Source organism: Chrysochloris asiatica, unplaced genomic scaffold, assembly GCF_000296735.1.
Source record: "Chrysochloris asiatica unplaced genomic scaffold, ChrAsi1.0 scaffold00368, whole genome shotgun sequence".
NCBI lineage: Eukaryota > Metazoa > Chordata > Mammalia > Afrosoricida > Chrysochloridae > Chrysochloris > Chrysochloris asiatica.
In genome coordinates this window covers 363548-378118 of record NW_006408886.1, presented here as the reverse complement: position 1 = coordinate 378118, position 14571 = coordinate 363548, and the positions used below count along the sequence as shown (strand labels likewise).

At 39.0% G+C, this 14571-nt stretch overlaps 1 protein-coding gene across 1 annotated transcript in view; it reads left to right on the top strand.

The window, feature by feature from the left end:
* Positions 1 to 14571, top strand: part of PPP4R1 (protein phosphatase 4, regulatory subunit 1) — a 134359-nt gene that overhangs the window by 110738 nt on the left and 9050 nt on the right. The window contains exon 11 of the mRNA XM_006876233.1: positions 3054 to 3154. Within this exon, the coding sequence (XP_006876295.1) occupies positions 3054 to 3154 (101 nt within the window). The remainder of the gene's footprint in view (positions 1 to 3053; positions 3155 to 14571) is intronic.

The following is a 14571-nucleotide window of genomic DNA, read 5'->3' as shown; positions in this document are numbered from 1 at the left end:
ATTGTTTCGTTCTGCTGTGCATGGGGTCGCTATGAGTCGGTTCCGACTCGATGGCACCTGACAACAACAACAACAAGATTTTGTTGAAGATAATTAAAAAATGGTGGTAGCAACACATTGACAGAGAGCTGCCAGAATTCAAGCCAGATTCTGAAAAGGACATGAGATGTCATTGCTGACATCAGATGGAGATCTTGGCTAAAAGTAGAGAATACCAGAAAGATGTTTACCTGTACTTTATTGACCATGCAATGACTTTTTTACTGTGTGGATTATAACAAGCTATGGGTAAGATTGCAAAGAATGTTTTTTTTGCAGTATTCCAGAACACTTAATCATGCTCATAAGGAATCTGTACATAGATCGAGAGGCAGTTGTTCCAACAGAACAAAGGGATACTGATGGTTTAAAATCAGGAAAGATGTGCTCCAGGGTTGTATCATTTTACCATATTTATTCAGTCTCTGGTAGCGTAGCGGTTATGAATTGGGCTGCAAACTGCAAGGCCAGCAGTTCGAAACTATCATCTTGCTCTGCGGGAGAAAGATGAGGCTTTTTGCTCCTGAATAGATTTACAGCCTCAGCAACCCTGTTCAGGGTCGCTATGGGTCGGAACTGACTCCATGGCACATAACAACAACAACTCAGTCTGTATGCTGAACAAGTAATCTGAGAAGCTGGATTATATGAAGAAGAATAAGGCATCAGGATTAGAGAAAGACTCATTAACCAACTGAAATACGCAGATGATACAACCTTGTTAAGCTAGAGGTGAAGAAGACTTAGGATACTTACTGATGAAAATCAAATAATACATCCTTTAATGTGGATTGTTCCTCAATGAAAAGCAAACTAAAATCCTCACAACTGGACCAATAACATCATGATTAACAGACAAAATATTGAAGTTATCAAAGACTTCATTTTGCTTGGATCCATAATCAATGCTCATGGAGGCATCAGTGGAGAAACCAAATGATGCATTGAATTAAGCGAATTTGCTGCAGAAGTCCTCATTAAAGTGTTAACGAGCAAAGATGTAACTTTAAGGACTAAGGTGTGCCTGACCCAAGCCATGATATTTTTAATCGAAGGACAGTGAGTAAGGACTACCAGAAAAGAAGCAGTGCATTTGAATTATGGTGTTGGTGAAGAATATTGAAAATGCTGTAAACTGACAGGAAAACAAAAACACAAATCTGTCAGGGAAGAAGTGCAGCCAGAATGCTCCTTAGAAACAAGAATGGGCAGACTTTGTCTCGTATTTTGGACATGTTGTCAGGAAGAACTAGTGTCTGGAGAAGGACATCACACTTGGTGTAAAGTAGAGGTTCAGGGAAAACAGGTTGGATTGACACATAATGGACTTAAATATAGCAACTGTGAAGATGGCGCAGGACAGGCAGTATTTCATTCTGTTATGCTTTGTGTCATTATGAGTCAAAACTAACTTGACCGCACCTAGAAACAATACGTTATATGGTTTATATAATATGGTGGTGTGGTTAAGAGCCGACCAGTGGGTACCAATTCATAGCAACCCTATATAGTGTTTCCAAGGCTGTAAATCTTTGTGGGAGCAGAAAGTTTCATCTTGCTCCTGTGGAGCAGCTGGTGGGTTCAAACTGCCAGCCTTGTAGTTTGCAGTTCAGTGTTCATCCTACAAGCCACGGTTCCCTATGTTTTAGAAAATTTCTTAGATATTATGTTAGATAGTGCTATGTTGCGATCAGAGTCCTTGTGTGGCAATGTTGTATAAACACTTGACCACAGGTTGATTTGAACTGCAAGGTTGGTGGTTCAAATTCACCAGCTGCCTCCTCAGAAACTTTAAAGTGTCACTATGAGTCGGAACCAACTCGATGGCACTAAGCAACAACATACTGAGCTCTGGCATGGTGTGTGTCATAGGATGGGTTCTGGACTGCTATCCATAAGGTCTGCAGTTCAAATCCACCAACCACTCTTGGAAACCCTATACATGACAGCTAAGAGTTGGAACCAACTCAACAGCACATAATAAAACCAAGGTCTATATTATAATTTAAAGTTTATGTTCTACCTTCTAATATGGTGAATATTTCAGTAGTCTTAAAAGCTTATGAGCAGCCATCTAAGGTACAACTGTTGGTCTTCATTTGTCTAACAAAAGAGAGAAAGGCAAGACTCATAGAAGGAACTGAGTTACAGACAATTGTCTACATGAACCATTACTTTCTCCCCCTTGAAACCTGAAAAACTAGATGGTGTTTAGTTACAACAGAACATTCCGATATTGGAAACTATAGATGAATCCTGATAAAAAGAGAAAAATGTGGCACCAAACTTCATATTCTTTAAGAACCCAGATGTATTTGGACCTATTAAGGTTAGAGGAGTCCCCAAAACTATGACCCTGACTTGTTTTTCAGACTTTTAATTGAAACTATCCTCATAAGTCACCTTTAACAGCTTAATCCAGGGAATAAAGATATCACCCTTTATTGCATTAAAAAAAAAATTATATAAGACCAAAAAGTAACAGCTATTTTAAAGTGTAAATGAAAAGGTTGTGGCGGTGGGCGGGGGCAAGGGTTTCAAATAAATTGAAGTGAAACAACTAGAATGAAGTCATGAGAATGTTGACAAAATGTGAAGAACATAACCAATGTTCCTGATCATTAGGTACAGAAACAACTGAATGGGAATAGGTTTCGATGTGTATATTTTCACCAAAAAGGAATTTAAATATTTAAGAAATGAGAGTACATGGTGACAAGAATGTTATAAGAGTAAAATGGGTGATAAATAAAGCTATGCCAAAGGTACTGTAATATTCAGTGAAAGTCAGCTACAGGCTCAGTAGACAAAGATTTTGAAAAAGGATGATTATTCTTGAAGGTAAATAATTATTCCAGGAAAAATGAATTTAATATTAATTTTTACAATGATTGATTCAGCACTCTACGTCTTATACTAAACCGTTTTACTTATAGTCCCTTTAAAAGACGTCTAGTAAAAGAAACAATGTTTATACCTTATTTGTATTAGTATTTTTTATTTTATTACTTCAGCTTCTTAATATTGACAGAAGAAGAGAATACCTGTATCAACTTCAGGAGTTTTTGGTGACCGATAATAGTAGAAATTGGCGCTTTAGAGCTGAACTGGCTGAGTAAGTACTAACAAATTGTTACGTTTTGAAGTGATTTATATTTACTTCTTTTTACCCTTTTGGGATTTCTTAATTTCATCAAAGTTTCTGTTTCATAATTATGTTCCTTTAACTTTTCTTATAAAATTAATCTGCTGGCAAGTCTTTATATTGCCTTCATATTTTTTAAATGTGATAAAATGCAAAACTGCTTCAAAAACTTTGTGAAAAAATTGGTTATCTTTTCATTCCATTTTTCCACAAACTTTTTTAAGCCCCCTCATATACATAATGCAGAATTTACCATTAATGCAGTGTTGTGCATCCATTATGACTATCAAGTTCCAGAATATTTTCATCGCCCTAGAAGGAAAACTTCTCATTAAGCAGTCACTTTCCATTTTCTCCATCTCCCTACTTCCTTGAAACCACTGTTCTGTCTCCTTTGTCTTTGTGGTTGCTGTTATGCTGTTAAGTGCCATCAAATTGGTTCCAACTCATAGTGACCCTATATAGCATTTTTGAGGAACTGCTGGTGGGTTTGAACTGAAGACCTTGTAGTTTGTAGTACAGTGCTAGTCTTACAGCACCACACAAGAAGTTCTATGTCTATAAATTATGCCTATTTTGAATATTTCCTATAAATGAAATCATACCACATCCAGCCTTTTGTGTGTGAACTCTTGGTATAGTGCTATAGGATAAGCTCTGGACTTCTAACCACAAAGTTGGCAGCTCAAACCCATCAGTTAGTTGTTCCCTCAGAAACCCAATAGAGTTGCTCAGAGTTGTAACTAACTTGATGTCACTTAAGTATTAGTGGTGCTGTAGGATAAGCACTGGTCTGGTAACCACAGGATCAGGAGTTGAAATCCACCAGCCACTCTCATAAACCCTTTACAGGATCACTATGAATCGGAACCAACTCATTGGCACACAACAACAGCATTCAGTTAGCATAATGCTTTCAAGGTTCAACCATGTTGTAGAATGTATCAGTATTTCATTCCTTTTTATGGCTGAATAATATCCCATTGTGTGGTTATACACCAGATTTTGTTTATCCATTCATTTGGTCATGGATACATGAATTGTTTCCTACCTTTTTACTATTATGAACTATATGCTGCTATAAACAAGAGAACATAAATATCTGTTTGAGTCCCTATTTTCACTTTTGAGGTGAAATTGTTGGGTCATATTGTACTTCTATAGGGAGTCCTAGTGTGGCACTAACCTCAGAGTGGCCAGACTTTTCCACAGTGGCTGCACCATTTTGCATTCCCACTAACAGGGATCAGGGTTCCAGTTTCTCCATAGTTTCTCCATATCCTCTCTTAACATTTGTTATTTTCTATTATTTTTAAAAAACTTTTTATTGTGATTTGAGAGAAGGCTTACAGAGAAGATCATCAGTTTTATAGTCAACAAATTGTACACTTTGCTTCATCTCAGTGATTGCAATCCCCTCCATGCAATAGCAGTTACCCCACTTCCTCCCTGTGGTTCCTGTTTGCATTCCACCTACCTTCCCATTTCTTCTCAACTTTGTCCTTAGGTAATTGTTGCATTTTTGATTTTGAGTGATTGACCATTCCATGGTGAGCATACCTTACTAGTGTTGCTGTACCTATATAAGCTTGGCAGAAAATTGGGCTGCGAGGGTGAATTCCTTTCCAGACCTGTAGAGTGGTTTAGGGCCATAGTCTCAGGTTCCTCCAGTCTCTTTCTGACCAGTAAACCAGTCTTTTTTAAAAAATAATTTTGGCTTTTGTTTCACATTTTCTTTTACTCTAGCCAGAACCTTCTAATGTGATCCCTTTGAGAGCAGTTGGTAGTGGTAGGTAGACACCGTGTAGTAATTCTTGGTCTCAGAGTTGTGGAGACTGATGATCACATATTCCATTTGTCTGTTGGGCTAATTGATTCCAAGCATCTTCAATTCTCATCACTTTTTTTTCTTCCACACATAGCGAAACCAGTAGCTGCTGCTTAAGTTGGATGTTCATGAGGCTACTCACCGAAGTGGGATATAGAAAACTATCTTGTGGATGATGTTATAGCAGTTGACCATGGTGCCCCCTGAGACTATGATCCTGAGCCCCCAGACCCAGAAATTCATTGCTTTAAGGTGGTTGATAATATCTAAGACGTTTTCATCATTTTGCTTCCTGTATGTGCCACCACATTCATAGTTATGTTTACAGCAAAAATAAATGCCCATGTACAAATGTCCTCTTTCAAACTTTTATGTATTTTTGAGTATACTTTTACTCTTCCTCCCACTCCCATTTAGCTTGTATTTCTGTCCATGCATCCACCCACGGAACACTGTTGTTCTAAGGTTGTGTATATAGCAAAATATTTACGTCTGTCCCTTTTAGCCCTTGCATATCCCCCTGTGTCTTCACCTGTCTTCATCATTCTTCTGCCAACCTCCCTCTTCTTGTATGTAGCCCTCTCCTTTTTATATTGCCCTCCCCATCTAGCCAGAAAATAACTATATTGCCCTCTAACCCATGAATTACTCTCCCTTCCCTTCCACCCCTGGTAGCCATCAAAGACTGTTTCTTCTAGTTTGAAAACTTTCTCTTGAGTTTGTACAATAGCGGCCTTATATAATATTTGTCTTTTTGTAATTGACTAATTTCACTCAGTATAATGTCCTCCAGGTTCATCCATGTTATAAGCTGTTTTGTAGATTTGTTATCCTTTACCTTTGCATAGTGTTCCATTGTGTGTGTGTACCAAAGTTTGTTTATCCATTCTTCCATTAATGGGCATTTAGACTGTCTCCATCGTTTTGCTGTTGTGAATAGTGCTATAGTGAACATGGGTGTGCATGTACCTACTCATGTCCTAGCTCTTCTGTCTTGTGGGTATACACCAAATAGATGGATCGCTGAGTCATGTGGTATTTCAGTTTCTGCCTTTCTGAGGAAGCATCATACTGTTTGAACAATGGTTGGACCATTTCACAGTCCCACCAGCAATGTAGAAGGGACCCAATCTCTCCACACCCTCGCCAGCATTTGTTGTTTTCTGTTTTTGTTATTAATGCTGGTATGAGATGATATCGTAATTGTTTTGATTTTTGCCCTTAATAGCTAATGATTGTGAACATTTCTTCATATGTTTGTTGGCTGTGTGAATGTGTTCCTTGTTGAAGTGTCTGTTCATGTCCTGTGTGCATTTTTTAATTGGGTTGTCTGTCTTTTTCTTGTAGAGGTGTTGTTAAGTTCTGTCAAGCTGGTTCCAACACATAGCGACCCTGTATAACATTTCTGAAGAGTGGTTCTTTGTAGTTCAAACCAACTTTACCCTACAGCACCACACCAGGACCCCAGAAATGTTGTTGTTTTCCATAACTTTTAGGGTGTTTGATAGGTGATTGCAGAATATGTTTTCCCAGTCTGTGGGCATTGTTTTTAGTTTTGTGGTGAAATCTTTTGATGCACATAAATGTTAAATTTTTGGGAAGCCCCAGTCATCTATTTGTTTTCTAGTTTGTTTGACTGTGTTTTTATGCCATGTATTAGATCCCATCTTTTTCTGTTTTCAAATTGTAGCCAAGCTAACAAGTATGAAGATGGTGTTTTGATTTGCATTTCCCTGGTGATGAGTAATGTTGAACATCTTTAATGTGCTTGTTGGCAATTTATATATATTCTTTGGAGAAATACCTGTTAAAATCCTTTGTCCATTTTAAATTGGGTTGTTTGTCTTTTTGTTATTAAGTTGTATGAGTTCTATACATGATCTGGATTCCATAATCCACCTTCCTTTTTTTGTTGTTGTTGTTGGTTATTTAGTTTTTTGCTGGTTATTTAATTTGGAATAAATAGTTTTTCAGAATATTAAGGTATCATTATACTGAGTTGCAAGGAGCTCTGGTAGCGTAGTGGTTACGAATCGGGCTGCGAACCTTAAGGTCAGCGGTTCGAAACTACCAGCCGCTCCGCGGGAGAAAGATGAGGCTTTCTACTCCCGTAAGGATTTACACCCTCGGAAACCCTGTACAGGGTCGCTATGGGTCGGAACCGACTCGACGGCACTTAACAACAACAACAACAACATACTGAGTTGCACCGCTTGCCCAATCTCTGACCAAAAATCTGCAGTGATTCCTATCATTGATCCTCATATATAATGTGTCTTTTTCTCTGGCTGCTTTTAAGATTTCCTCTTTTTGTTTGGTTTTCAGTAGTGTGACTATAATGTATCTATAACTAGATAGTTTGGTTTGTCTACTATTGTTGTTTTCTGCCATTAAACCTGCTTGTGGTTCTTAGGGCTTCTTGGATCTGTGGTTTGATGTCTTTCATTGTTTTTTGGAAATCCTGGGCTAATCAGCATCTTTTCAGAGAGTTTTACCACCTGATTATTTCACTCTTCTCCTTTGGGAACTCAGTTACGTGTCTGTTATATCATCTGATATTGTTCCACAGCTCTTACATGTTATACTTTTGTTAAGTGTCATTGAGTCAAATCTGACTCATAGCAACCCTGTACAGGATTTTGGAGTAGCACCTGTTGAGTTTGAACCGCCAATATTGAGGTTCAAACCAACTTGAAGTCCAGTGCTTATTCTATGGCACCACATCAGAACTCCTGACATGCTATATGATAATTTTATTTTTAAGCCCTTTTGTTTTTGTATACTAATATTAGGTAATTTCTCTTGACCAATTTTCAGGTTAGGTGCTCTGATAATGTGTTAGTTAATTGCTCAGTTGTTAACAGAAAGGTTCAAACCAAGGGCCACTCCAGGGGTAAAGATATGGCAGTCAGCTTCTATAAAGCAGTCTTGGAAACTACAGAAGGCAGTTCTACTCTGTCCGTTATGGTTGATATGTGTTGGAATTAATCCATTGATTTAGTTTGGGGTATTTTCATGTTTATTAATTCTTTTTTTTTGCTCTGTCAAGTCTCCTGATGAACCTGTGGAAAGAATTCTTAATTTCTGATAAGCCTCACCACAGCTGAGTCAGTTACGAGTCATGTTGTTACGTTCTTGTTAAGTGTTGTCATCAATTCCAGCTCACAGTGACCCTACGTACAACAGAACAAGACAGTGCCAGTACTGCGCCATCCTTATAATTGCTGCTACACTTGAGCCCACTGTTGCTGCCACCATGCCAATCCGTCTTGTTGGGGGTCTACTTTTTCTATGTCCCTCCACGTTACCAAACATGATGTCTTTCTCCGGAGTCTTGCCCCTTCTGATAATATGTCCAAAATATGAGAGACAAAGTTTGGTCACCCTGGCTTTTAAGGATCATTCTAGTTGTACTTCTTTCAACTCAGACATTTTTGTTCTTCTGGTACTACATACTACTTTTAACACTTATCCAACACCATAATTCAAATGCTCGTCTTTATTCACTGTCCAACTTGTAATGTGTATGAAGTTATTGAAAATACCATGACTTGTGTCAAACATACTTTAGCTCAAACTTCCACCTTTACTCTTGAACATTCTAAAGAGATCTTGTGCCACGTATTTGTTTAATGCAGTATGCCGTTTGATTTCTTGACTGCTGCTTCCATGAGTGTTGATGTGAAGTTTTTGACAGCTTCAATCTTTTCTCCATTTATCTTGATGTTATGTATTGGTCCAGTTGTGAGGGCTTTTGTTTTCTTTACATACAGAAGGCTGTGGTTTTTGATTTTCATCAGTAAGTATTTTAAGTCAACTTCACTTTCAGCAAGTATCATCTGCATATCACAGGTTGTTAATGACCTTCTTCCAATCCTGATGCCACGTTTTTCTTCATAGAACCCAGCTTCTTGGATTATTTGCTCAGTATACAGATTGAATAAGTATGGTGAAAGAATATAACCCTGGCACACACCTTTCTTGATTTTAGACCATTCAGTGTTCTGTTTGGACCACTGTGTCTTGGTCCATGTACAGGTTCCTCATGAGCACAATTAAGGGTTCTGGAATACTCATTCTCCATAATGCTCTTCATAGCTTGTCATAATCCACATAATCGAAAGCCTTTGTGTTGTCAATAAAGCACAGGTAAACATCTTCCTGTTATTCTCTACTTTCAGCCAATATCCATCTATTATCAGCAATCATATCCCTTGTTCCATGTCCTGATCCGAACTCAGCTTGAACCTCTGGCAGTTCCCTGTCAATGTACTGTTGCAGCCGATTTTGAATTATCTTTAGCAAAATTTTATTTGCATTTGATATTAATGATATTGTCCAATGATTTATGCATTCTGCTGAGTCACTTCTCTTTGTAATGGGCACAATTGGAATTTCTTCCAATCAGTCAAGTAGTTGTTTTCCAAATTTCTTGGCACAGATGAGTGAGTGCTTCCAGTGCTGCATCAGTTTGTTGAAAGATTTAAATTTGTATTCTGTCAATTGCTTTCTGGAGCCTTGCTTTTTGCCAGTGCTGCCAGTGAAGCGGGGACTTCTTTAAGTACCATCAGTTCTTCATCATAAGCTGTCTCTTGAAGTGGTTGAACATCAACCATTTCTTTTTGGTACAGTGATTCTGTATATTCCTACCATCTTTTGATGCTTTCTGCATCATTCAGTGTTTGTCCAAAGGATCCTTTAGTATTACAAGTCAAGGCTTTAATTTTTCCACAGTTCTTTCAGCTTTTCTAACTCTAGATCTTTGCACATTTCATTATGTATGACTTTGTCTTCTCCAGCTGACCTTTGAAATTTTCTGTTCAGCTCTTAAACCTGCTCATTTCTTCCATTTCCGGTTGCATATTTTTGCTGGAGAGCAACTTTTCAGTCTCTTCTGACATCCCTTTTGGTCTTTTCTTTCTTTCTTGTCTTCTTAATGACCTTTTTACTTTCTTCCTGTATAATGTTCTGGAGCATCCCACAACTCTTCTAGTCTTCTATCATTAGTGTCTAATATATCAAATATGTACTTGAGATGATCCTCTAAATTCAAGTGGGATATGTTTAAGGTCATATTTTGGCTCTCATGTATTTTCTTCAGCTACATACAACCTGGACTTGCATATGAACAATTGATGGGTCTGTTCCACGATCTTCCCATAGCCTTGTTTGAATGATGATATGGAGCTTTTCCGCTGCCTCTTTTCACAGATGCAGTCAGTTTGATTTCTGTGTATTCCATCTGGTGAAGTTCATTTGTATAATTGTCTTTTTTTTTTTTAATTTTTTATTGTGATTTGAGTGAAGGCTTACAGGGCAGATCATCAGTTTTACAATCAACAAATCAAATACTTTGCTTCATTACTAATGATTACAAACCTCTCTGTGTGCCATCAGTTAAACCTAATGACTTTTTTTCCTACTGAACACTAATGTGTATTGCAGCATCATTTGCAAAAGCCAAAAGGTAGAAACAATCCAAGTGTCTATCAAGAGATGGATGGATAAGCACATTGTGTTATATCCATACAATGAAATATTCAGTCACAAGAGAAATGCAGTTCTTACACATGTTAAAACATGGCTAAACCTCAAAACCATTAATCTGAGTAAAATAAGGCAGATAAAAAAGGACAAATATTCTATGATTCCACTTATATGAAATATCTAGAGTAGGCAAACACTTAAAGATGAAAATGTATTAGTGGTTACCAGGGGTTAAGTGGAGTGGTTATTGTTGTTGTTAGGTGCCATCAAGTCGATTCCGACTCATGTTTGAGCCTGTTGTTGCCACTGTGTCAACCCATCTTATAAGGAGTCTTCCTCTTTCTCGCAGACCCTCTGTTACCAAGAATGATGTCCTTATCCAGTGACTGGTCATTCCTCACAACATGCCCAAAGTACAATAGACCAAGTCTCTCCATCATCACTTCTCAGAAGCAATCCAACAGATACGTTCCTTCTTCTTGCAGTCCATGGTCCTTTCGGTATTCTTAACCAACACCATAATTCAAATGCATCCATTCTTCTGCCATCTTCCTTATTTATTGTCCAACTTGCACATGCATATGAGGCAATTTCCTGTCCAGGGCTCTGATTTGTTTTCTGTAGCTCCTCTTCCTCCACCTGCACCTGAGCTCTGCACTTGAGCAGGTGACCCATGTGCTCCAGCCGTTGGCTGTCCCGCAGCCTCATGAGCTGGCTCTGAGCGACGTTGATCTTCATCTGCAGGTTGGTCCGGCAGCTCTTCCAAGCATCGGATCTCCTCCAGTTGTTTGTTGATGTGCTGGCGAACTTCTGTGCTGTAAGCCCACCTTTAGCTTTCCATCACTTTGCACTGTTGCAGCAGACAGCTTAGCTCCCAGTCCACCTTTCCTTCCAGAAAGCGTCGCTTTCCTCTGAGCAGGTGCTCACAGCCTAGTGTCCCAAGGGCATCTTGGCCACAGAGAGAGGGGCTCCTGTGGGGCCGACAGTGCACCTGTTTAGAAAGCAGGCTGGCTGGGCCGGAAGATGAGGGCAAGGGTGCTGGGAATAGAGAGGGGAGGATAACCCTCCCGTCAACCCTGCATATTGCATATTTTGTTTCTGCATTCCAGCTCCGAGCCTGGTGCGGGGAACAGGATGATCTCGGGGTGTTCAACAAGGGAGTTTTTGCAAAGGAGGGCGACCCCGGCCAACTGTGGGGTACCAGACCCGGACCCTACCTGCCCGGGTGCCTGACTTATCCTGGGTGCCATAATTGTCTTTTATATTGTTTTAAAAAGTCTCTTGCAATGAAGTCATTGGTCTTCAAAATTTCTTTCATGTGATTTTCAGCATCATTTCTATCACCAAGACTTTATTTTCCAAATCTGATTCCTCTTTGTTCCTAACCTTTGCATTCCAATCACAAGTAATTACCAATACATCTTGATTGCATGTTTGATCAATTTTAGACTGAGGAAGCTGGTAGAATTCTTCAATTTTATTATCATTGACATTAGTGGTTGGTGTGTAAATTTGAATAATAGTGGTCTTCCTTGTAGGTGTATGGATATTATCCTATTACAGACAATGTTATATTTCAAGACAGATCTTAAAATGTTCTTTTTGATGATGAATGCAACACCATTTCTCTTCAATTTGTCATTCTTGATATAGTGATGGTCAGATTCATAATAGTCAATACAAGCCCATATCATCTCACTAATGACTAGGATATTGATGCTTATATGTTCTATTTCATTTTTGACAACTTCCAATTTTCCTAGATTCATACTTTCCATGTTCCAATTATTAATAGATGTTTGCAACTGTTTCTTTTCATTTTGAGTAATGCCTCATCAAAAAATGAAGGTCCCGAAGGCTTTACTCCATTTGCATCATCATGGTCAACTCTACTTTGAGGAAGCAGCTCTCCCCAGTTGGATTTTGAGTGTCTTCCAACCTGAGGAACTCATATTCTGTCATTTTATATGACAGTATTCTGATGTAATTCATCATGTTTCAATCTTCAGTATTGTGGTGCTATCTGACAGTGTTTCACTGCTATTCATAAGGTTTTCAGTGGCTAAACATTCACACGTATGTCTGTTCTTCTGATACTGTCTTCATCTGGAAGCTCATCTGAAATCTGTCTACCGAGGTTGGCCCTGCTGGCAATCAAATTACTGGTGGCGTAGCTTCCAGCATCACAGCAACATACAAGGCACCAATGTGTGACAAACTGACAGACGACTTCTAGCAATCCTGTATTCGGTTTTACAGGAGCAGATAGTCTTTTCTTTCTCCTGTGGAGTGTTTGGTGGGTTTGAACTGCCAACCTTGTGGTTAGCAGCCAGTGCCTAACACATAGTACCACCAGGGCTTTTTTGTTGTTGCTTTTTTAAGGTTTTATTGTGAATTGAGTGAGTGAAGATTTACAGAGCAGATCATCAGTTTTATATTTAATAATTATAATGATTACAATCCCCTCCATGCACCCTCAGCCAACAGTACTTACCTCTGTTACTTTTTTTTTTGGATGTACACATGTACACGTACCACAGTGAAAATATATATTCATTTAAATATTCAAAGAGCACATTTTTCAAACCAGTCCCCTGCCCTCAGGCACACTGTTATTCTCAGTCCATGGGCCTGTAGGCCTCTGCTGTTCTCTCTATGCCATTGCTTCTGACACCATCTCTGTTGTTGCTTCTTTTCTGGTTAAGATCCCTCACTCCTCTTATGTTCTTCTCTCTTGATGGTCCTAAAGTCCTCTGTTCCTAAAATGACAGATTAACTGCTCCCCCCTTTTAGTTACATCTCTTCTACATTTACAGTTATGACAATTGCCATTAGACCTAATAGTAATTACTCACAGTTGTATCATAAAATCCTGTTCTCATCACAAGACCCATCTGGACAAGAGGAAAACTATTCAGCTATTCAGTAGGGTTTCTGTCATAATCTACTTGTTCTAACACTAAGCACCCTCTTGAAAGCTTGTAAGCCAAACACGTTGTGCCTTTGTTATTGTTGTTGTTAAGTGCCGTCGAGTTGGTTCCGACCCATAGCGACCCTGTACAGGGTTTCCAAGGTGTAAATCTTTATAGGAGCAGAAACCCTCATCTTTCTCCCGCGGAGCAGCTGGTAGTTTAGAACTGCTGACCTTAAAGGCTTGTAGCCCGATTCATAACCACTACGCTACCAGAGCTCCTTTGGGCCTTTGTTGTTGTTGTTGTTAAGTGCCATCGAGTCGATTCCGACCCATAGCGACCCTGTACAGGGTTTCCGAGGTTGTAAATCTTTATGGGAGTAGAAAGCCTAATCTTTCTCCTGTGGAGCGGCTGGTAGTTTCGAACCTCTGACCTTAAGGTTCGCAGCCCGATTCGTAACCACTACGCTACCAGAGCTCCTTTATAGCCCCTTAATTTTGATAGCCAAATTCTAAGTTACTCATCCTTATCAAGCATGAGGATGCATGCTTGATCCTTGATATGAAGAATCCTTCCCCTTATGTTGGAATTTTGGTCAGCTTCATCAATAAGCAAAGGTCCAGTTGATCAGGTTGTAGCAATTTACACTTGCTCCCTGTGTCATACTTCTTTATCTTCATCTGATCAAATTCTGGTTGGCAAACTATCCAAGCTAGGTCATGTGGGTACTGTCAGAAAGTTTAGAAGTTCTCGCATGCCTCCCTCCTCTTCAGACCAATTGGCTGCTTCACTCTTAACTCTAACCCCCAGTGGCTAGTTCAGTGTCCTTTGGTTCATGAGTTCACACGGCTCCCTGAACTTCAAACCAATCAGCCCAGGGCTTCTTCTCAGCTTTGGTAGCATGTTTTTATTTCTAATATTTTCATTTGAGCCAACGTTCCTACTGAAATTTGGTATCCTGAAATGACTTTTCTCATTAAAGTATCTTTATTTTACAGAAAATATTTTTAAACAATTAACGTGTATTTTTAATGCCCTAATCTAAGATTGACATAGAAATTTAGAGACAGTATAGACATAAAACCAAACGGCCACCACTCGCCTGTCTGTCGTGCTGTGGTGGTTTGAGTTGCTGTGATTCTGAGGGCTATGCCACCGGT